The sequence below is a fragment of the Dermacentor andersoni genome, chromosome 11 (genome assembly GCF_023375885.2).
Source record: "Dermacentor andersoni chromosome 11, qqDerAnde1_hic_scaffold, whole genome shotgun sequence".
NCBI lineage: Eukaryota > Metazoa > Arthropoda > Arachnida > Ixodida > Ixodidae > Dermacentor > Dermacentor andersoni.
In genome coordinates, this window is record NC_092824.1 from 104,941,133 (window position 1) to 104,966,311 (window position 25,179).

General features: G+C 43.3%; 1 protein-coding gene across 2 annotated transcripts; it reads left to right on the forward strand.

Moving 5' to 3' along the window:
- The first annotated feature begins 15 nt into the window (after positions 1-15).
- LOC126539238 (small glutamine-rich tetratricopeptide repeat-containing protein beta-like) lies at positions 16-22,766 on the forward strand. 2 transcript variants are annotated; one of them, XM_050186012.2, is made up of 11 exons: positions 16-105; positions 1,681-1,832; positions 4,076-4,194; positions 6,021-6,096; positions 7,932-8,031; positions 9,003-9,107; positions 12,248-12,380; positions 14,439-14,537; positions 20,300-20,337; positions 20,433-20,501; positions 22,398-22,766. In XM_050186012.2, the coding sequence occupies exons 2-11, from the start codon at positions 1,733-1,735 to the stop codon at positions 22,525-22,527; spliced, it is 969 nt and encodes a 322-aa protein (XP_050041969.1). In that variant the 5' UTR covers positions 16-105; positions 1,681-1,732; the 3' UTR covers positions 22,528-22,766. The 2 variants fall into 2 exon arrangements, with proteins under 2 accessions (XP_050041969.1, XP_050041970.1); XM_050186013.2 differs by lacking the exon at positions 14,439-14,537.
- Positions 22,767-25,179: the final 2,413 nt, after the last annotated feature.

A 25,179-nucleotide genomic window follows, 5' to 3' on the forward strand; every position in this document is an offset into this window, starting at 1 on the left:
CTAGTGACAGTGCTGCCATGCTGCCCTGCACAAAGTCACGTCTTGTCAATTTACTGCCCCACTACTGTATGCCTTGTGCACCCGGCTTGGCAGAGCGAAGGAAAGGTATGTGTGTGATTCAGTGTCTGGATGTAAACTTCCGTGAATGCTATTGCGTGAGCGAATTTAATGTTTGTCATAGTACCTTCGCGGCCTATTGTCGGTTCAGCTAGAAGTGTGTCAACTGCGCTTGCAAGGGAGCTATACCAACTTTAAACTCAATCTCCGCGAAACGACTGAACATGCTCCGGTGACCCTGCAAATAATTTTTTTTGTTTATTTTTAACTTCGGAGTTCTTGATGTGCGATCGCAAGCCTCAAAGTAACAACCGTTCTTTTGCAGTAATTCTGCAACCTGTGGTAGCAAGCTTGATATGCACGCACGCCAAGTTTTTACTCTTAAAAATGCCGCAGTAAGCAGGGACGCTTGTTTACGTTCTTTTAGCACACCGAAACGCAGAATTCCTTGTGCCTTTTCCTACTTTTTCTGCTAGTTTTGTTAACGATTTAAACGGTACGTAACGAAGACGCTGAGCGCATTTTGCCCCTTTGTGCCCGTGGTCTCTTCAAACTGCGGTTTTCAAGTTGACCGTGCGTACCCGGGCGGTTTAACACGTGTCCCTAAGTGGTTGGCAGTGAGACTGCTTGAAATAAAAGAAAAATTCAGTGATAGAGAGGACACCTGCTTTCATTAGCAACAGTTCAATTTAGACAGCTGATGATATTGTTACCGGCATCCACGGCCGGATTTGATGTGGCGGTCAGCCGCTGCCTCGTTCCTTGAATTTTGCTGTTTAACGTTGTGGTCGATGTCATCGTTTCCGGTGATGTCGTAATTTTACGCCTATTTCCCCTTTTCATGGATGTTGAGTTAGCGTAGCGTACGGTCACTGGTACAGCAGCTTTCTACGAACCGTAGATTGACGCGCGTCGACTCCACAGGTCATGCCCGAGTGCCCGTGTACCTTTACTTTAGGAACGCGAGAGGAAAATGTTACGCTAGCTTGGTACACTGCGATTCTAGGACAGCAAATGCATAGGAAGTGTTAACTTGTGTCGTGAGCGGATGGATTTGCTTTGACCGAAAACGACGCACGAAGAAAGACCAGTGGCGACGGCGCGTTGAGGTTTCCGCACCATGTGCGGTGACGTCACAGATGGCAGCCAGCGGTCGATCCTAGTTAATTCTTTATTTTGGGGCAAAACGTACTCGTCATTAAAGAAAAAAAACGACACCCATCCCGGCATCATTCGTAGTCATTTCCTGCCGCGGGAAGACCCCATTCACGGAAAGGTTGTGGGAGTTGTGACGTTATGCAGTGACGCCATCCGTTCATTCCATGCGTGAGTGAAATAGAGGAAGGAAAGTTCGGCCATAAGAATGCAGTTATTAGCCGTTCTTCATGAAACAAATTGTCATTATTCAAGGAAAATGAAGTACTGGCATAGCATGATCATGTGTTTCTGTGGTTGGATATTGAGCTGCACGTGTCGAAGTGTCCAATCAGTAAATGTAATTGTGTGGCTACAGTGAATGTGTGCCAAAAATATTATGAGAAGGCTGACGACATGTGTTACCTGTCTTCTTCATATATATATTTTTTCTAATTGTCTGCACTTCTCTCCTGTCTCCTCTTCAAGATTGCTGAACAGACGCTGACTGGGACAAAACAAATTTTTTCAGTGATTGGGAATGTCGCACGTCAAGAGGCTCGTGCTTTCCATAGTCCAGTTTCTTCGTCAGCAACTCCAGACTGCTGACTTGAGTGCAGACGCTAAGGAGAGCGTTGAAGGTTTGTTGTTCTTTCGAAATGTCAACATGAATATAAATTCACCCTTAGGTGCACAAATGGCAGTTTGTTGGCTCGCCATTTTGAGAGTGAATTGTTTGATTGCTTCGGCATTGCACTTGCGTGACATGCTTGCCTCCTTTGTGTCGTTGGTTGATAGAGGATCCAGAACAGGTGTGAATGTGTGGTTGACATAAACAGCCACACGTATGTGTATTATGATATTCATCTAGGGAACATTTTGCACGTCCTTTGGGAACCTTTGGAAATCCACCTGAGCTATTTGCTAAAGTCACTTCGAAAGCTTGTGTCCACCTTGAAATTTCATTGGCGACTCTTTTAGAATAATGGATACCAATTAGGAGTAGGATTAGAAGCAGGGAAAAATTAAATTTATGACTGGCCCTGCACTCTCTTATGGCTCGCTTGCAGTACAGTACTCAAACAGTTACTGAGGTGACATGATCTTAATTACCTTGTTCACCTTCATAACATTGCGACAAAGGTCTGCGTGTGCATTAGAATTTGCAGGGCGTCCAAGATTGCTGTGTTGCAGTCTTGGAATCTCTGTTGCAATCCGACAGTGTCTTGGCAACACTTCTCGCAACTCAAGAACTTTCATTTCGAGGCTGCCACTGTTTGTCACGTGCTCATTTTATGAGTGTGGCTGTTTTTTAATTGTGGAGTTCTGCAACAGAAACAGTTAAAAAGTGCTAACTCATATTTTCGAAGTTCTAGAAGCCCTATCAAACATTTCTTGCCTGATTTATTTATTTATTTATTTATTTATTTATTTATTTATTTATTTATTTATTTATTATCTTCAGAGCCTGTAAGTGTAAGATGTTACAGGAGGGAGTGCAGCATCAAGTGCTACAAACAATAATTGCTCAGTGGCTATGGTGTTGGGCTGCTGAGCACGATGTCGCGGGGTCCAATCCCCACCATGGCGGCTGCATTTCGAAGGGGGCGAAATGCGAAAACATCCGTGTACTTATATTTAAGTGCACGTTAAAGATCCCCAGGTGGTCGAAATTTCCGGAGCCCTCCACTACGGCATACCTCATAATCAGAAAGTGGTTTTGGCACGTAAAACCCCATAATTTAATTTTCTTTTTCATAATTTGGACACACTGTAAGATCTTTTTATTTGATACAAAAATTAATCTTGAAATACTAGACCTTGCATCATTGGCATTATCATGATGTCATTACGCAGGGCAAAACTTACTGATGATGTATAGCAATAAAGCTAGGTGTCTGGTGGCAACATTGCTCATAAAATTTAAATAGTGCTGAACACGTTTCTTCCGGATGCGCTTGCATGTGGCCGCTGCAGGGATCGCGGGAATGGGGCAAGTCATGACCAAATTCTTTTCCCTGTGTATTGTGAACACCTCTACAGCAAAGACTATTACAATGAAAGTACCAGTACAGCGAAGAAATTTAGGCTTACCCGACGGCTGATCTGCTACGTTGCAACAAACGCACGTAACGGCACCAGCACAGCCCTCCGCAGCTGCAGCACGCATAGGGAGAGTGCCGGTTGGCACAACAGTGACCGCGGAAGAGTCTCCGCACTCTGCAGTATTTTGACATACACTTACACTATGACACACTCGAAACTGACAGTCGAAGCCATCCTGCACAATAACGAGGTGAAGGTAGCGGTGATAGAGACCTTCCCGATGAACCAGTTTTGACAAGGGAAACAATAGTGCCATTTGACGCCCTGCAGCTGTACTTAGCGTCGCTGCTGCATTTCACCACAGAGCATGATGTAAGCGTCAATGCCATTAGGTCGGCTGGAGTCCAAGCTTCTGTCAGACCAAATGTGCACGAGAAAATTTGTGATTTGTTTAGCTTAGTACCCTTTGAAATCATTTGAAAAAATTTTTTTTGCTGAATGTGATAGGCTTCTCTTCTGCAAGCGGTATGGTGTTCAACCTTTTCAATGAAGTGACCTGTACAGTGAAGAATTTTGGAGTTCCCGAGTGCTTCGTTATAAAGGCGTTTGAATGTATTATGGTACATCATTTAGGACTCCCTGATGCTTGCCGGTGTTTGTTCTAGGGTTGAGGGGTTTTGGACCTTGACTTAATGCAACACACAACGATGAGGAAAAATCGTCTGTCGGTGCTCATTTAAGTAGTCATCATAACATTAATCAGTCAGTAATTGAGCTACACAGTAGTACAGAAAGTATGACAAGTTTTCCATCTAATCTGTGGTTCACGGCTATGCAGTTGCTGTACAGTGTCTGGAGACTGCCTATGGAGTCAGCCCTGAAGACCTTTCAAATGAGAGCCTGGTAGTGTCGAGGTCGCTACTAGACATCTTTCGTGACGTGCTTCCTCGAGAACATGTAAGAGTTTTGACTTGCTGTGTTGCTTTCCAATCCTCTGTATGTTGTGTGTGCACGAAAACGACGTCCTCTAGATTATATAGAGTGGATTTGCACACCTTTGAACTCTCCTCAATTTTCCTTAAGGTATGCGAACTTCGATCAAGTATTTTGAAAGATACGGTTAGCAAAAAAGTTTAGTCCATGAGATTTAAAACTTTGCATTGAATGTGAAAGGACACCAGGGGGGTATTTGCCTGAAGCAAGTTTATACAGATAATTCCTGAAGCAGGCAAATTAGGCAACAGCAAAGTAAGGAAAGGGTCATTGTAATATGTAAAAAACAATGTGTTTCTTCTCAGTTTTTGGTGTTCCAAGCTTGCAGCTGCTTGTGCACTGGCATGTTAAGGTGTCTTATTGTTAATAAAGTGTGTACGTGTCAATGGCATAACCAGCAACATATTTTCGGAGAGAGAGGGCAGAAGGAAGTGAGTGAAGAGTGTGTCCACCCTGTCACCCCCTGGCTACACCACTGGCACGTAACCCACAAAAGGAATATGCTCAAGGCATGCTTTAACTAAAATGTGTACTAGTACTACCCCCCCGCCCCCCCCCCAAACACACCCCCTTCTTTCAATGTTGTGTCTGTGGGTTTTTTACAAGTATAAGTTGGTCATACGTTGGGAGGTATGGAGTTCGTATCAAAGGCAGTCTGGAGTCCGACGTCAGTATCGTGATGGGCACAAGCTCATGCATATGGCTGACTCAAAAGCCCTAGTCAAATCACACCTTCATTCTTTCGGCAAACAACACTTGTTGCTATGACATCTCTGTACTCCATCTTACCAAACTACGTACAGTGCAGTGAATGGTAGCGCCCGTGTTAGCCAATTCGTAATGAGTGCGAGCTGGAGGTTCCAGGTAAAGGAGGAGGGCTCGCCCATTGTGTGCTGCTCATCCTTCCATGATGCTGCCACTTAGTTGGTTCTGCACTGAGAGCGATTAGAGGCAGACAGGGAAGGAGTGCTTTTTCTAGGCCTTTTTTCTGATTGGCTAACATTGTAATCTCTTAAGGACAACCCTTGCAGGAGAATCGAGAGCTGGGGTAGTTGGTACATTATGGGACACCCTACTCAGTTTCTTACATAGCAGGCAACATTGCGAAAGCTGCAGAAGTAATACAGTTATAAAAGTCGCGCTCCGTGCATTTTGCTGTGCAATCATTTTAGATCCACGACGCTTCCTACAGGATAACTGCTTCATATGTTCCAACTAAAATTAATGGACGTAAGGCCACATTTAATTGGCGTACCACTTTTGAGCTTTGTCCTTCCAGTGCATGACATACTATGCCTCTGCGACGAGCGCACTGTGGCGCAGTTTGGCCGCTTGGCGTAGAAATGTTACTCCACTCATTCGGTGGTAAATGGATTCAAATCTCCGACGACTTCCGAATTATGATACTATGTCATATTTTGCGACATAAGAGTATTACACTTAATGTTACACTGAATTACGTGACCTATACCTATCTCTCTTTCTTTGGATTGCAAATGCGAGCAGAGAGAGAAATCTCTCTGCTCTATGCAATGTTGTCTGCTATGTATAAAACAAGTAATACTGCACTAAGGACAAAGGACAATGAACGACAGCACCCATGTTGTCTTTGACCATCCATCAACATTAGTGTTCTATTGCTAGTCTCTCAAGGGCCCCTGGCGATTCGTGAACAAGCATTTGAAGAATACTGACGTGGATTGTGCACATGTGGGTTCTGCCACATAGTGAAATGCTTACATTTGCTTTCACCTCCCCACCCCCCCCCCACCCCACTCCACTCCCCCCAGGTACAGACTAGCAGTGAAAATGTACCTGAGCCAACCGAAGCACAGAAAGTTGAAGCTGAGAAGTACAAGCAGGAAGGTATGTTTGAAAGAAAGATGGGGGGTGCACTAGTGGCATACTTCGAGCTTTAAATTTAAAGCTTGTAGTAATTTCCCTCTTCCTGCACTGAACTGAAAAAGTTCCTTGAGGGGGATGTCGTGTCACGAGAACTACTCTGTTTTACTCGATTCTATTCCATGCTTGATTTTCGCAGCCAGAAAAATGAAAAATGTGGCACTCGCAATTGTAACCACATCCCTATTTTCATGCTTACAAAAAAAAAGAAAGTGGTAAAGACTCTACACCTACCAGATTTTTATTGTAAGAGAGAGAGTAATGGCGTTTTGTTCGGACTTTGAAACAAAATATTTACTGGATCCAAGCCACAGCGGACTGGACATCTCTCATCGTCGCCACCGGAGGCCTTCTTATTGCCATCAACAGTCCAGAGTACCAGGCTTCGGTACTGGCTGATGCACTTGTGATACAGTGAAACCTCGTTAAACCATAGTTGGCCGGAGCTCAGAAAAAGTACGTACTAAATGGTAATACTGCTTAACCGAAATAGCATGAGGCCGCCCACTTACCTGTCAAAAACGGAAGTTAGAGTGTGATGAAAGGGGAAAAAACATGCAGTATTTATTTACTTCGCACGACAAAAGTGTTATTTTCGTTTGATGCCGCAATGGTCTAGCAGCAACGACAGCGGCCTCAAACTTACTGAAGCTGCGAGCCAGCATTTCAACAAGCCCCCTCTTCTCTGCGAACACTCGCATGGCAGATTCCTCGTTGGCGTTGCATATTCTCCGTGCACGGGCGTGGTAGTGCAGCAGAAGCCGCGGGCAGCTTTTTCATTGCGGGGTGCTGTACTCGTTGCGACGATTGCATTCATGAGGCTGATGTAACGTGCAGCTTCTGCCACTGTAGGGCCTGAATCGCCCGTGCTGCCGCTTCCCCTGTCGTCCTCATCACTGTCGCTAGACCGAAACAACATAGGAAACATAACTTAGCGGCTTATGGCGCATGTGTTGCTGATGCTGTATCTGTAATGACAAGACCTTTGCCCACTGCCAGCATGCCGCAGTAGTTTCCGCTTCGGGCCAACTAGAACGCCTCGTTATCATATGCAGAATTCACTCTTGTCAGCCAGTATCTCAAGTTCTTGAAGAAAAAATTTTGGCTTCGGTGGTCGTAGTTTTTGAATGGCAATTGATTGGATTTAGATGGGCGCCATTTTGAAAGAGCTACAATGCCATATCTCATTATTTAGACGAAGCCTTTAATGAAAACTTGCAGCTAGTTGCGGAAACGTGCCAGGAACAGAAATTAAGATACTGAAAGTCAAACTTTCGGACCAAAGTGGTGTTGAATCGTAACTGTCAATGCCAGCTTTAGCGTCTTTCGTTTTTGCATGTTTTGAGGGGCGAATTCGCATATAACGAACTGATGCAGCGACCACTTCTCATGTTACTATCGAGTTTGTTATAAACGGGTTCAACTATATTCTATTTTGTTTATAATGAATCTTGTACACCTTAATTTATTGGTTTCATTTCGTTTGGTTTTATCACTTTCTGTATTTATTTGTATGTTGCATACTATCACCCCTACTCAAATGTCCATTGTTGGGTACCATAGGCAAGAAGATAACGAAATTAATGCATCCTTTTGTTTCCACTTTCTAAATCTCTTATGGTGTTGACACAATCTTAGCATCAATGCTTAGCTTGGAGCTTATACCGTCTTTAGCATTTGAATACGTAGCATTGCATAACCATTACTTGTAGGAATATCTCGAAAAAAAGTTTTATTTGTCCGATATAGTACATTGTGGCACTAGTGTTGCTGCATTTGTAACTGTGCATTCTTTGCAGGTAACAACATGATGAAGATTGAGATGTACACAGCTGCTCTGGAGTGCTATACAAAGGCCATTAGTTTGGATGGACGCAATGCTGTCTACTACTGCAACAGGTGCTATTTCTTGGCATGCTAGTACGGCACTGCTTAAAGCTGAGAGACGCATTTGGAGAGCATGGACAGTGCAAGCAATGGAGGGCGATGGGGACAGTGACACCATCTTGATTTGGTCAGAGAAATGCATGGGGAAGTGCGCTTGTGCTTCTTTCATATCATCTATAGCTTTCAAATTTCTGTTGCCATTTTCCAAGATGGCCCTCATAAGGAAGATGCCTTATTGTGTTTGCATAAAGCAGTGCATCGAAGGTCTGAAGCAGCACGACACTGTTTATATATGTTTTTAACAGGGCGAGAGATGAGAAACATAATGTCAATGTATAAAGATAAAAAAAAAAAAACTTGCTTTATTGAATTTGCGTAAAACATCACCTGTAATAATAGAAGGTCTGAAACTGTACAACACAGTTTACACATTTTTCATGGGACCAGAAAAATGAAATATACTGTCAGTGCTAAAGAAACAAAAAATTTGGAGGGGTGCATGTAACTTTCAGCAGCTACACCATAAAACTATGAACATGTGCCAGTATTACTTAGCTCCTGTCAACTTGTCTCTTGATTGCAACTGCTTTGTGCAATGAGGTAATGCATGGCAAGCGCTGCGTGGGAGTTCTTTGTTGCCTAGCAAAGACAAGGTCTTAATGAAGAAGGGAAGGGGAAAGGGTCTTCATTGAAATTTCTAGCATTAGAAGAAGAGTGCAAAGCTCCAGTGATCTAAGGAACGGGAATTTCCATTTAGGCCTCCAGTTTCTCCAGAGGCCTAAACTGGAGGCTGGAATTGTAAAATATGGATGCTCTGTCGAACTGTTATGTTTACAACTCTAGGTTTGTAGCTAAAAGATGTGAGGATTGTGTAAACAGCAACTGTCATAGTGTTTGAAGTGGACAGAAAGCTGACTCTATGTTTTGTTTTAGTTTCGTGAATGGCACTTTTGTGAGCTTGCTGTTAATATCAATGGTTGCAGAGCTGCAGCCCACAGCAAGCTCAATAACCACCTGGACGCCATTGAGGACTGCCAGAGAGCATTGGAGATTGACCCCAAGTATGGCAAAGCATACGGCCGAATAGGGTAGGTGCAGCATCCTGAGGGCGGGGGGGGGGGGGGGGGGGGGGGGGAAGGAAGGAATATGCCTTACCCAAATGCTTAAAACAAACTAAAATAGGCATTTAACATGTTAACAGAATACATGTTGACGGTGGCCAGTTAAGGTTAATACGCCTCACCCAAAGAAAGACATTTAACTTGGTTGACAGAACACATGTTGCAGGGTGGCTAGTTGAGATCATTATGTGATAATTTTGACTTTTCTCCCATGTTGTTTGCTGCATTCTCCACTCGAACCTCATGTTTTTAAAAGAACATGCACACTTACAGCAATGTCGTACCTTGTCTAATTGCACCCGAAAGTTGAAATCTAGTCTCTCTGCACAGAACAGTGTTTAGCACCTCTTGATCCCATATTTTTTCATAAAAGTTTGCGAATAAAATAACATTTTTGGCCTAGATTTTGTAGCGATACCTTTCCCAATGCTGTTGTTTTTTTCGCTTCATCAGAGGGCAGCGCGACACTCCGGCCACATTATCAATGAGATCAGCCGGCTGTGAATGGTGGATGATAAGAGTGGCATAGAATCGAGCAGAAGGAGTCTGTACAATATTGTAGCAACAGAAAAAACAGCGAACATGTTAGCCAATCTTCAAAATGTGTCGCTTCGATGTCCCAGATGGCAACCAACGGCTGACACAAGCATACTGTCTTTTTTCTTTCTTGGCTTTTGCCAGGGAGTTGGGGCTATTGCGCTGGTTGTAGTCGCCAATCCTGGTAGCACAATCTCTCACTTCGACTACATACGCGTAGTGCACTGCCCATAGAGGCGCCACTGATAGCCACCTAGCGGGTGCTTCCAACAGTACGCTCAGGAGCAGTAGCAGACGACAACCCTTTGCAGCAAGGATGGCTGAAGTTGGCGGCTGCAATTTCTCCTTTGTTAGGGTGCCTCCTACTTCGTTAGGGGGCCAGACTGCTTCTTCTGCAGTGACATCTGCAGGTAAGATGCTGGCCTCTATGGGAGCGGGCATGAACTGCTTACCGGTGCTTACCAGTGGTTACCGATGCTTGGGACAACCTGGTCCACATACGTGCCAGGTGCGTCCCACAGACAAACGCAATGAACCCCATTTACACGAACTGAAGCTCATGTTAACTAGCAGTTAGGTTTTGTTGAATAATGCAATGTCCTGATCGTATGTTTTTTAATGCCACCTTTGCCGTAACATTGCTTCTGTACCTCAATAATAGGCACACGTCGTTAGCACAGACTTATATCTCAAACAAATCCACGGGGTGCAATGTCTGCACATGTCATAGTGATCTTTCTGCCGATGAATACATGAACATCGTCAAATAAGTGCCGTCAAAGTTGCCTCAAGAAAAGCAATTGCAAATTTATTGATGGAACTGCTTACACTAGTCAGCAAAGTCACCAAACGCACGGGTTAACAAGAGTGCGAGTTAGCACTGTACCAGCGATGCATTTCTGCTGCATATGCCAATGAACTGTCGTTCCTGCTGCAGTTCTTGCAATTTTAAATTCCCCAAGGGAGCTGCTTGGAGACGTACAAAGTTAAAGTCTGACCAACTTTTCAGTACTTTTTTTAATGTTACTAGAGAGAGATGCCACATGGTATATTTAAAGGCAGAGCAACGCCAGTCGAAGTAGATGAGCGCTGGCAGCAAGGCCGGCTTTAGTCCTCTGCGGCGTAAGCATAGTAAGAAAGAATTAAACTGAGTACAAAATTCACATGCAAAAAGGGGCTACGTTGTGGAACAAACAAATCACTCGGCATGGTAAGTCTGCTCAGGCAGCATTGAGGTGTGATGACCTCCCAAACATGGCGCTAACTTTTCAGCGAAAATTGAACAGAAATACCATATTCAGCAACTATTAGCAATTCTAGCCCTTAACTGCCTATTTTCTTTACACAATTCCCAAAAAACCACAATATCTGAGATGTCCTCGGGCGAACAGAATAACGCTGTTAAAGAAGCACTTCCCTTGTCATTAAAGTTCTTTGTCTGTCTGTCTGTCTTGGTATCATTCCGATAAGACGCAGCGTGATTTAGACCCTTTACAAACGAGGCTGGGTGAAAACCTTTCACCACAAAAAAATCAACAACAGTTATGCATGAAGCAACTAGCAACAGTTCAACATGCGCAAAGCCACACATAAGAAGATGCAGAAACATGAAGTGCGTGACAGCTGGTGCGAGGATTTATCCGGCCGCATAAAAACCATTTCAGTGCTTGCAAGCTTCAGTAGCTTTACCATACAACAACACCATGCACTCGTGCAGTCGTGCTGCCTAGCTAGTGCAATGCGGTAAAGTAGTGGCAAGCGGTAGAAACGGCAAATAGCATTCAGAACTTTAGCGAAATGCCTTCAAACCACATGCTGGACTGCAGACTAACTTCGTCGCTTACCCGTCTAAATATGATCGAGTGGAAAAAACATCGACACGATAAAGGAAGGGATGAGAACAAGAAATTTCCTGCCGAATAGCAGCGATTCATTGCTATCATTGTTACCACTGATGAGGCTTTGGGGGTAGAATTAGAACTGTATCGCCAGCACGTTATTGCCGGTATTTGAGCACGCCACCGTGCAATTCTTTGACATTCCTTGAAGCTTTGGCCACCCCACACATGCGAAGGGTGTTGCTGATTTTGCTCTGAAAACGTAAATAAGACAGAGAAGCATGATCAACGACGCAGTAAAGTACGGCAGGCGGCTGCCTGCTTTCCCGAGCGGACTTCGCGTGGCCACCACCAGTGGCGCGTCCATCGGCGCACACTACGCGTATACCTCGCTCCCTTATCCCCTCCGACCAGCAGGCCAAGATGCATTCAAATGTCTTGTCATCATCATAATTTTTTGGTATTGCTTGCTTCCACCATTTTCCTTGCTATCAAACCTCGATGGCCATAAAGCATGATAGAAATAATCAATAAGCATATTCATTATGCTCGGAGATGTTCTGGACACTCTTTAAGTAATATGCTAGCATGCTTCTGCTGTAGTTGAAAATGTGTGTTCATCCCATTTCATCTTAGTTGCAGTGTGACTTTCTCAGAATGGCTAATTGCTGGTTGGCCTAAATCTATATCTGGCTGTCCTCATATGTTTGATTTTTGCTTCCTGCTGTACAGGTTAGCATATGCAAGTCTAAACCAACACCAGAAGGCTAAGGAGTGCTACCAGAAGGCAGTAGAACTTGACCCCGAAAACCAAAGCTACGTCAACAACCTCCGGGTTGCCGAGGAAAAACTTCGTGAGATGTCGGTGAGTTTCTGGCGGCAGGTGGCCTCTTCACTTGCCCAAGCTGGTGCGATTTTGATTTTTAGTTTCAACATCTGGAAATCTTTTCATATGTGGGTGTGATGCCGTATGCTAGAACTAACTTCTTTGGAACACTGTAGGTTCCTTCGCAAAGTGGGCACCTGCTGCAGTACCTTAGTGGCTATGGCATAATGCTACTGCATAGAGCTTGCACTGTCGCTAAAGCTTAAACCCTGTGTAAGCGGTTTCGAGCGTGACATGACTTGGGCAACCAGATGCACAACCTTATAGCTTGTTCTAGTTGCTCGATCACTCAGTTCTAGAATTTTAGAACCTGTCGCTTGTCTCCCGGGGGCACCTTGACTGACTTGCCAATGAGACACTGGATGGCTAAGTTGGCGCTTCTTTTACGTCAGCACTCCTTTTACGTGTGTTGTGGTGAAGTGCATCTCCTTTTCCAGTGGTACAATTCACTGTGTTTCGCGAGTCCATTGCCATAGAACCTTGTTCTTGTGCAGCCCAAGACAAAAATATGGCCAAACGCTGTCTGCCCGGGTACAATGATCGGCTGAAAAGTTGTATAACGTTTTTAAATTCAATTTTCCACTAGGCACTAATATGACAAGGTTCCGTGTAATTAGTCCTGCAAGTTTTGGCTGCGACGTACTGCGGCCGCTCAATCTCTGATATCTTTTTGTTCAGGCAGTGGGCACAAAAGATGCTGTGGGACAAATGTCTGCTGTAGTTAGTACACTTGAAAGTACAAGCGTCATCGCGTCTCCTGCATCTATCGCTCATATGTGGTTTTATCTGCAAGTGACGGTCTGTAGCAACAGCAATCCCATTCGTTTAACTCGGCTTTTCATTCAAACGTGGCCTATATTTAACTTCGTTCTACAGCGAAAAGTCATGGATAACTCTCAACGCCATCATACATCCATCTATGGCATGCACCACAAACAAGCTACCGTATGCAACATTTGTAGTGGCTTTGCTTTGGGCGTCTGCATGGAGGTTGTCTAAATTTTCTTCATTACTCATAGCAGCTGTAAAGCCCTAGCCGTAGTGACAAAGAATTCTCGTGTAAGCATATTTCTTTTAACCAAATACATATTGGCACTTCGACAAAGCGGAATTGTATGCTTGATATCCTTAGCAGTATCATGGTTACAGTAAAAATGATCATAGCCTGACAGACTGCTTCAAAGCGAGGCCTGAAAAAGATCATAACGGAAGTCGGCGCACATATCAGTTTTGTAAGCAATGTGGCTACACCTGTAAACATTAATGTTTCATACTTGGCACGCAATGCTGCAAAAGCTATGGAAGCAGTACGATCATACAAGTCTCTCTTCATGCATTGCACTGTGCAGTCGTTTTTATCTACGACTCGCTTTCTACAGAATAACTGCTTCGCATACTACAAGCGCAACTTGTGGGTGTAAAGTTCCATCAAACCACTCGTTTGGTGATTAATCAGTTCATACCTATGCACCTTCCACACAATAATTATGTCGCATTTTGGACATAAAAGTATGATACTAAACATTAAATTACATGACACATCAAGTTACATGACACATACCTATATACCTTTGTTTCATATGTGACATGCTATTCTTTGGTAGCAAGTGCACGCAGCAAAAGAAGGCTATCTTTAGCCTTTGCAGCGTTGCCTGTTCTGTATGAAATGGAGTATGTGGGACACCCTCCTTCTAGCAAACAATGTGACTATATTACTAAGCTAGGACAGCACACTAAAGTTACTACAGTCACGCATTCTTTGAAGTCAGTGTGGAAGAAAGATGGCCATTCAAGCAGAACTATGATGCCACATTCACAGCCATTGAGGCACACAAAGTTACCATAACAACAAGACATGATTGCCTTAACATGGTTTTTGTGCAACATGCTCACAAAAACAAGTTTGTGGCCACAGCAAAGTGAAGGAACAGCCATAGCTGTCCAAGGTGGCAGCAAGGTTCTGCTTCGGTGACCCTTTGTAATTACGCTATCGGCATAAATGCAACGCCACCTGATGGCACGTCGTGCACTTTGCAGAGCCCCGGCAATGGCGATACACACAGGCCCGCAGGCGGTGGTGGTGGTGGCGGCCTAGACTTTGGAACCTTACTGAATAACCCCACGCTCATGAACATGGTAAGCACTCTGGGCTAGGAGCAGGTATGTGGGGGCATAGGAGAGGTCAGTTTCAAAATTTCTGGGGTGTTTTTTGTCGTTAACAGAAGTTTTAAAAATTGCCCATGGCATCTAGCACAAGTCTACTTCGTGAGCTAGGTTACTCTCAGAGGTGGACATTATTTTCACGGGAAATCAAAATGAATTTTTGACTAATTAATGAAGTTTCACTAATTGAATTTCAGTCTACATTTACTCCGGGGCACATATTGCAACTGAGAAATTGTAGCCAGTGACTTCGAAAGTGATATCCACTTGGAACGAATTCTTAGGATGACACCAGTTTCAAAAATTCATGACAATGCGTTGGTGTTCCAGTAACTTTATAGCTGCAATACACAAAAAGGCATATTAAAAAAGGGAAAATGAGACATCCACCCAAACGTAGCTCATTGCTACAAAGGAAACCCATACGGGATCCTCGATAGAAAAGCCTCACAGTTGAAAAAAAAAAAAAAAATCGTCCTGGTCCAGGACGAATTCCAGGTCCGGACCTGGATGAATTTTTCTTCAACTGCGAGGCTTTTCTTTCGAAGAACCTGTATGGGTTTCCTTTGTAGCAACTAGCTGCGTTTGGGTGGATGTCTCATTTCGCTTTTATTAATTACTTCTCTCCACCTTGTGGGTTTCCGCAGAACTATTTCATCAAAAAGGCGTTTTGTTTAAAAAGTAAGTAGAACAGTGCATACTTACACCTGGTTTGATGGTGCTTATCTCAAAACTTGTGCTACTTCTGAAATTTGTTTCAAGTGAATGTGCCTTGTGAAATAACTGATCTCAATAGTAGTGTACTAGAATATGTGCGCTAAGATAATAAAAAAGTTGCTTAACGAAATTTTGGATTAATAGTCAATTATGCATTTTGGATTCCAGAGTAATGTCTGCCTCTTCGAGTAATCTAGCTCAGTGAGCAGATTTGCACTTTATGCTATAGAATATTTTTAAAATAACTGCTAACGTTAACAAAAAAGCACCCTTTTTTTTAAATGAAGCTTAACAGGAAGCTATAGCTCGGGGACAACTCTGATTTTCTCATTCAGATAAATGTAAAATGCAAAAATGCTCTCATGAGACAACCATTAAACCCATTTGAATAAATTTGTTGCATTTGAAAGAGAACGTTAAATTCTAGCAGCTGTAGAAAGCAGAAATGTTATTTAGGACCTCATACATTTAGAAAAATTGTAGAGAATTACGAAACTTCTTGAAGAATTAGTAAGCACGCAGCTTGCAAATTTTACACCAAGAACGGATGTCACAGTTCTGTAAGCTGCATCTGTGAGACCACCTGAAGTGGACAAATTCAGTACACAGTTAACCCCAGATACAGCGAAACCTTGTTAAACCGTATTTGGCCGGAGCTCGCAAAAGATATGTACTAAACGGTAGTACTGCTTAATTGAAATAGCGTGAGATCATCCATTTACCTGTCAAAAACGGAACTTAGAGAGACTACAATGAAAGGGCAAAAAACATACTGTATTTATTCACTTCACGCGACAAGTCTTATTTTCATTTGATGCTGCCGTGACCTAGCAGTGACGGCAGTGGCCTCAAACTCACTTATACTGCGAGCCAGCTTTTCCGCCGGCCCCTTCTTCTCGGCAAACGCCCTGTTACGGCTTGTCACCCGTTCGCCGTCGGCACAAAGTCGTCGATGGGGTATACAAGCCGGTTGGTTGTTCCGTACTCAAGCGAACACCAAGAAGGAGTCAAAGTCGGGAGAAAGACAGAAAAAAAAATATTTATTGACTAACAATGACGCAAACATTAAAAGAAACACACAAAAAAAAACAAGAACACTAGCACACATACACCTAATCTAGGTCAATGATGAATACAAAAGAAATACAACAATCGGTTAATAGTAGACATAGAAATTAACACTACACAAAACACACTTGACGGTGCTCAACTAAACAGAGTTCAAAAGAAAACAAATGATGGCATACGCATGGCCGGGCAGCAGCAGCGGCAACTCCATAAAACGTGAAGTCGACGGCAGAGCTTTCCCGAAAAACGCTGGCAAGCTGATCTCGTTGCGGTGGATGCGATTGCTGGGTTGGGTTTCCCGGGAGTCTGGGTCTGACTTCTTCCCTCGAGCAGGTTGTGCTAACTTGAGGGGAACTACCGTGAGCTTCATTGCAGACGTTGGTCTGTTGTCTCTTACGCCAACTAGTAACTCGCAGTTCAGACGTGGCTAGGCGGCCCGGGCGATATTGGACGGCACTAGCTCCTTGATGCTTTTCAGCAGATTGTAGGCTCAGCTTCTAGACTGCAGACTGCCAGCTCGGTCTAAAACCTGCATTTAAATAACTTCTCCTTTCCTTAGTTCCCTGTGGTGGGGAACGGCAGATATTGGTGACAATCCAACCAAGTTCACCCAATTGGATCCTGGCTCCTCCCAAGGTCTTAGCTGCACCCCTTTTAATTAGGGGCGAGGGAACGTGGGATTCCTCCCTGCATTTAGAGGTCGTGCACTCATATTGCACCATGCACGCACACCCTTGAGTGTGTGCGTGCATGGTGCACAACTTGAAGGGGATCACAGAATAGTTCAATATATCAATAATTCATAATTATAAAAATAGTCAAGGCTTGCCTATGCAAATCCAACTTGCCTATTCAAAACTCCTCTGAAAATTCAGCACATTTAGGACAGTTTGCTGGAGTAGGGAAAAGCTGGTATCCAATAGATTGTTTCCCAAAGGACATGTCGAATGCACAAAAGCTTGCCTATTTTTTGTACACGAATGTCGCAAGTTACTCGCACTGTGGAATGGTCTTTGATACACTGTTGCAATGCCAACCTTAAAAGCATGTCGCCCTGCCACGAGACCGCAGTGCTCCTCCTGCTCGTTAAAGTACTTGTGTGTTTTACAGCAAAGCTGTTTATGGCTTGAAAATGGCTGACAAGTTGCATGATACTGCGCAAAGCAAACTTTTTCCCTCTTGTCTTTTGTTTGTTTTCACGCTTGGCTTATTCAAATGGGGAGGGGGGGGGGGTGTGATGCGTTAGAATGGAGTCATGGCAGAGTGATGTTAATCGCCCTGGCAACAGAAGTGCGATCGGTGCATTGGCACGGCCCCTCTGCTGGCCTCATGACAGCCAGTGTCTGGTGCTACTGGCTCACCAGGACCTCCTCGCCAGCTCCACTGGGGATCACGCGGTGCTTCAATTGTTCATATCATCCACAGCGACACGAAAAGCTGTTCACAACATTCGAAATTTAGCATGTTGTAAGCTAATGAACTTGGCCCTGGACATTGGAAAAATTAATGTCACCAAGATTCCACTGTACTATATATGTACATTTGATGCTGCGACAAAATTTTGTCGCTGCACAAAATCGGTGTTTCAACTGCGTCAGGATGTGTACCAAAAGCTCAAATGGATTGTACCACCACTGAGAAGCTGTTAGATTTGAAAGCGACTTTCAGCTTGCAGAAAATCAGAGTCCATTCCCATTCACGTGTAACCCCATGAGCACAAATGAAACACATTCATCCTGAGCTGCAGTCCCATGAAATCCAGATATGGTGTTTTGTTAACCTCGGACTGTACTGTAAACATCTGTCGAAGCAGACTTGCAGACATCATACGCATGGAAAATCAAGTCGCCGACAGTGTGCCAGTGGGCAATGGCAGGGATGGTTATGAGCCCACTTGTGCACTCACTTAAGCAACAGTTATCGAGCCTGCAGTTTTCTCAAGTGTAGCGGTGGGGACTGTGAGTTGCTGTGCATGATTAGTCGGCTAAAGATCATGACTCTTGGTGCTGCAAACGACCATACTAAGCAATCCTGCATCAATTATTACTTCAAGCAGTCCTGCTGCATGAAAAATGTGACATGCTTGCGACATGCAGTTTTGCACTTCTTTTTGTGGGTTGCTTGTTCATTTTGGGTAATTCAGAAATCCGCTTAATTTGGCGATATCTGTGGTCCAGTGGACTTTTAATTAACAAAGTTTTACTGTAATTCGATATGTCCGGATTTGATTTATCTAGGATCAACTGTATTGGTTAACAGCTTACATGAAATATTTACCGTGCTCACGAGTGTTGTGCAGAAGTCCTGACTCACAAATTTGTGGTATACTTGAGAGCAGTACATAATGCATTGATTTTGTCTGCTTTATGCTATATCGTGAGAAATCTAGATTACAGATTTGTGACATTGTTATTTCTTACAGAGTTTGATGCTGTTATTTATTGCTGAGAACAAAACTAGGTTAGTGGTCTGGCATAACACAGCCCCAACATTCTGAGCAATTTAGCCCACAGCACCCAAATGCAAAACACAATCGTATCTGTTTGTTCACCACTGCATGTCACTAGCACACTGTTGACCATTTAGCTGAATGTGAAACGTCTCAAGTACTTTGCGTGCCATCATGTGCTACCTTTTTCTGAAGCAGTATGCAAGGGAACTCGGTGCTATTCATCAGCAAATGAGCAAGCATTGTATTTCTAATTTAGTGGCCATTTCACATTAGATGAAATGGCCCATGACATGTTAGTGCTACATAGGGTTAACCTAAGAAGCAGATTCCTTTTAATTCATGTGCAATGTCCATTGACCAATGCGTCTGAGCCTGCATTGTGTATACAGTAGAACCTTATTGATACGATACCGTTACGTGCATCCACCTTTTGTTCTTTATGTTCGTTCCTACAATTTCTTAGCGCCAACGTTCACGATCAAGAACACAAAAAGAAATGACCCAACGCTTATTTTTTATCGGTTCATACCTTCCCGGAAAACACAATCTTTCGGCACCAACGTTCGGTACATCATCAAAATGCAATCGTATGATTAGTTCCAGCCACTAGATCCCACGTAAACAAGAAAATGTGCGAGGTGTGCGATTGAGAACCGTAGTCACCTGCTGCAGCAGCTTCACTGCAATACTCGCCCACCCGTCTCATGTAAAAATGCAGACGCACACTGTTTCTTATTCTGGTACCAAAAAATCTTCTCCCTGGTCGTCACACGCCGCATTCATAGCTATCGCCATCAACCCTATTGCAATGAGCAACTTCACTTATCTGTCTTACAGCTTGTGGGGCGTAGTGATGTTGGAAGTGTACTGCACGCTTTTAGTAGGCGATAATCCAAACGCCGCCATTCCCCACTGTTGTGGGCGGTGCAATGTGAGCATCACATTTTGCTCTGGCAGCATCGGGCATCGCCCATCCGCTCAATATCTTTTCGCTTCCCTGTTGCCATTTTAAAACACTACGCAATAGGAAAGCAACAACACGTGTCTGGGGCCGATGTCTTGTGCCACAGTAATTCACGCAATTTTTTGCATTATGTAATGTAAACTACAGTTGAGTCGGTCAAAATTTTTCAGTTACTCCAGATTGTATGTTATCCTGGTTAGTATGTTTCTCACGCATCTTTTTCTGAAAACGTATGAACAAGATTCTGCTGTATTGATGTGCCGTTCTGAATAAGTAGGCACACATCTTATTGCCTTTTTTGTAATCATGCTTTCTTCTTGTGCTCTCTTTTTTTCTTATATATCAGCGTGTAGAAACTTTTCCAACAGCTTACAATAATCAAAAAGAAGCAATGTTGCTTATAAATATATCCTACTGCTGTGCCCCGCAGATAGAAACCTTTTTGTATCAAGATGAACAATACCTTAAGTTACATTTCAACCTGTGCCTCATTGTTTATTGAGGTGTAACAACAAATATTTTTTTTCTTTCTAGGCTGCCACACTAATGCAAGACCCCAACATGCAAAACATGTAAGTCTGCTGTTTAAAAAAAGATGTGCTGTGAAATGTTTTGTCTGTTACCCAAAGAGCAGGGTTTACATCTTGTTTTTGTTATTGCTTTGCAGCATGAGTGGGCTTATGTCTGGAGGTCTGAGCCAAAACACAGGTGGTGGGCTGGACGCACTTCTTCAAGCGTAAGCATTGGGCCTTGCTGAATCTATTGAGGACTGTCACAGAAGCTAATGAATTGCATTAATGGCACAAGATTTTGCCTTGACCAGACTGTTATAAGAGTACTGATATTGAATTTTTATTGTTTTCTTCTTTTATAGGCGCTGAACAGTAAATTGCCAAATAAGAATTTCAATTGAGTTTATATGGCTGCGCAGAATGCGTGGTTGACCATATGCATTTGATGTACTATGTGCCCTTTATGGTACTTCAGGTGGTCATAATTTATCTGGTTTGTGCCCACCTCATCCATGTGACATCCCTCATAGCTGAAGTTTTACTCTGGCATGCTAAACCCTTCATATCATCATTCGCTGCTATAAAACTGTTGAATGGTTTACCCGTCAGCATTAAATCTTACCCTTTCATACATTTAGTCATGCCCTTAAGCTGTTTTATATGTGTAACTAAGTTTACATCATTCATTACACTACATTTGCCATTTGTATGTATTGACAGTTTTTTTTTTAATGCACTATAGGCTTGTATACATACAATTTTTATTTATTTTATTTTTCTGTGTTGTATTTTCACGATTGTGTTCGTTTCTTTTAGTTAGCTTGCTCTTCTTTACTACATCTCTACATTGTTATTATTAACCAAGGGTCCCGTTGCAGACTTCGACTTTGAGAGCCTCGTCTGTATGTTGTATCTTACCAATTCATTGTACTTAAAGAATAATAAACTGAAACCAATCGGGCAACTATCTGAAGTAGGCAAGGCACAACAAGTTTCTGTGCATTCATTGTAGAAAAAGGTAAAAGTTTGCAAACAAAGAGGTTGCTGCGAAGCAGGCTAGCATTTATTAAGGTTCAAGAAAAATGAAAGAATGCCTACCATGGTTCTCTAAGTCATCTTTGCCATCCACTGCTCTGAATGCTCATCTTCGGAATAAAGTATTCAAGGACTCGCACCAGGATACTCATCCTGCCTTCTGAAGAAGCTAGGCAGTTTTAGCATGACATTTTGGTCATCCGCATTAATTAACACAAAATGGCTACGGCCCATTACAAACGTCTTCAGGGAGGCTCTTAGTAGACAATTTCACATTTCCAATGCATGGCCAACACTAAATCCAATGGCGCGATCTGTTTGACGGGAATCAAGGCATTCTTGTACAACCATGTCATTATTTGATATAGCTTTAGTGGTGTTAAAACGGACCGTTAATGTCAAAAACAGTGACACGCAGTTGCCAAAAACAATGCCTTCTAAGTGAGATGTGACCAAGTGATAAGCAGCCTTACTGTTTACTTTCTAAATATATTTTTATTTGTTTATATATATATATATATATATATATATATATATATATATATATATATATATATATATATTTTTTTTTTTTTTTTTTTTTTTTTTTTTTTTTTTTTGCAAATGCGAAGGAGAGCAAGAAACCATGGTGAATTTGAATTAAAATGGAAAAGCAGGTGCAGCCATGTTGCCACGTTATCAGCATTTAGCGAAACTTCAGAATTTGGCTAAAACATTCTAAGCAGCAGGAGCTTGATGTGGGCGAGTTGGTGTAACTTACTTGAAGAAAATACAGCGCTACAAAGACATAGATTAAAAGAAGAACATCTACGACGGACAGGCGCTATTTATGAAAACAGGGAAGAGCCCACTGTAGAAGAAATCTGAAGCAGCAGCAGCTTGATGTGGGCGAGTTGGTGCGACATACTTGAAGAAGCGCCTATCCGTCATACATGTTCTTCTTTTAGTCCGCGTCTTTGTAGCGCTCCTTTTATTTCAAGTAAAACATTCCAAGCTTATTGCTGGCCATGGCAAGACTCACTGTCGTCTTTTATTTATTTATAGCGGTTGTCTGAAATCTGTTTATTCATGCACGTGACACGCAGAGGCCAGCAGCTAGCATCCCAGATGCAGGCAGCGAATCCTGAGCTGGTGGAGCAGTTGCGGCGCCAGATGAACAACCCCAGCAACCGCAACCCCTCCGACCAAGAAGGAGGTCCAGACAGGAACAACTGAGAACCTGGTGCCTTTGAACTTACGCTTCAAGGGATCACTCAAAATCTTCTCACGTTCCTTGTCTCGTAGCGAAACTTACTAAGGTGGATTTAAGAAGAAAAAAAAAGCACGTCAATGAGCATGCATAGCTATGGTGTGGTGGAGCGGTGCAGATGGCTGGCGAGTGGCAAGAAATAAAAGCTCATCCAGTGTGCAACCTCAGGGCGGTTGCCGTGCCACTCTGGAGATGGATTTTCTAACAGGTGTGCAAGTCTCATTTGTGTATAGCTAACAACCAAATTTATGTTCGCACACGTGCAACACAGCCAGGTGCCAGTTAATTCTCTCTATTGAAACTTTCATCATCATCAGCTGCATCTTCAGAATCATTAGCCCATTCTGGTTCAAGAATTTCTGTAGGAATCGCAAGGGTCTTGCAGGAAATATGCGACATCAAGAAAAACAAACAGCATAACTATTCTCAAAAGTGCAAGTGTCGGCGGTACTACCTACATGATTTGACGGCTCTGTGCCACAGATAAATATGGCTATTCCTGAAATTTAGCAAATGTCCATGCGCTGCATTATCCTGAGATTAGACCTCTGCAATCTATTATTCGAGCTTCCTGCTGAATGCAAATAACCTGCCTTGGGTGGCACAAGCATGGCCTTGTTTGATAGCTTTAACAGGCCATATTTAAAACCACTGTGATTGGGAATTAAGAAGTCCTGCTGCAAGCAAAACAACACATTGTACATAAATTACAAGTAATTAATTGCATTTTTTTGTAGTCTTGTGATTGATCAATTACTTTTTTCTGATAACGCTCACTGTAATTCAGTTACTACTTTGAACCTGCGTTGCTATAGCTTGACAGAAACGGTCACATAGGACTGACGCCAGGAAATCTGCTACTTTTTTTTTTTTTTTTTTTTTTTTTTTTGCTTTTTCACCGGAACTTCTGAAAGTGCCTTCTCCGAACCACAGCAACAATGAAGCAATGTGCTTCACAGAGGACCCAAACACTGGCATCGTGCCATTAAGTGACTACAACCTTGTGCGCACGGTGTTCATACATTGCAACCTCCTTCCAGTAAGCACATCAAGCAGATTTTCAGTGCCGTTGCAGGTGTCTTTACAATAAAACGAGGAAAGGTGACCGATGAACATTTTGGAAAACGATTGCATCAGCGAAGATAAACATGTGAAGGGCTTCTGAGGGCGCACTGGTAGAGCCAGGCCAGCTCGCTCTGCTGAGTGCATTTGCGCAATATAGATGAAGGTTGGGAGGAAAGTAACATAAAAGTAATTGATCACATTTCAGTAATTGGTCATATACTTCCTTGGGGCAGTAAATGGTAGCTGTAATCAATTATATTGTTTACAAAATTAGTTGTAATCGGTTACCTCATTTTGCAACATGTACACGTCTGAAACAAAGTTATTGGCAGTTCATAAGAGGAAAATTTGATTCATTGCCAAGAACTCCAGTGGAAATTTCGTTAGTTTTTCTTGTCTATTCGTTCTGATGCACCTATTGTAAAATTTTCATTTCATTGAAAAAATTTCAGGCTAGAAAGGGCAAAATTATGCTATTTTAGGTGTTGAGAAATATGCTGCAGTATCCTTTTGAGTACAATGCAGCAGACTCCATGCGCATCAGCTGCAGCCAAAACTTTGCAACATCGAACTGAAGTGAAAGGTAAACGTAAGCAAAGCTGTACTGCTACTGTTCCAAAAATCTGGCTATAGTTCCGGTTTAACGAAACTGAAACTGCTGGAAGTGCGTGTGGGAATTTTGGTATTCTAATATCGTAGTTTAGCAACCAATGAAACAACTTAATGAAACAAAAATGGGAGAAAAACCATTGCGGGTGATTGTCAAAGTCCAGTGTCCAAACCAGTCCAGGCTTATTTCACATACATACGTTATCAGAACGGGCACTCCAAAGGGCGTAAACTGTTCTATGCAGGTAACGCGCGTGCTGTTCGTTACTGGAAAGTTCCGGGCTCGCAGCGTCAAAGAAAGGAAACGCATCAAGGCAGATGACGATTATTGTTTTGTGGCAGAAGGGGCAAGCCAAAGGGTGTAAACTGTTCTTAGAGTGAAGTCGGCGTCTGCCGCCGCAGCGACCACAAGCCACCGCTCTTGCCACGCGGGCGCGCGCTCCTGCGCGTCATCTTGTACGTCACAAGATGTCGCGGAGCTGCCACTGGTCGTACGGATCGCCGCAGCCGCCGTAGCTAAGGGCGTATGTGTTAGTGCGTGTAGGCGAGCGGCATTCATGGGCGCATTACACACGTTTGTTCTGACGGCAACGCATTGCGTCTGTAGTACCTCGCTTTCGCTTTTAATACGCCAGCGAACGCCCGACTTTTACATGATAAAGTTGGTAGACCGTTCGCCCGTGATGCTGTCATGTTGGCAAGAATGGAAACGCTAAAGGAAATGGGACAATTAATGCTCGAGCAGGCAAAAAAGCGCAGGCGCCCGAACTGTCAACGCAGTGCACCGACAAGCCGTGAATCGCGCACACAAGCAGAGACAAGGCAGACGCTATCAGCTCCGACATGCCTTGTTATGAAAAAGAAAAACGCCGGCTCAGAAATTGACGACTGAGCTGGCCGAGTCGCGTAGAAAACGGTCAGTCACGAACCCTCGTCCCCATTGG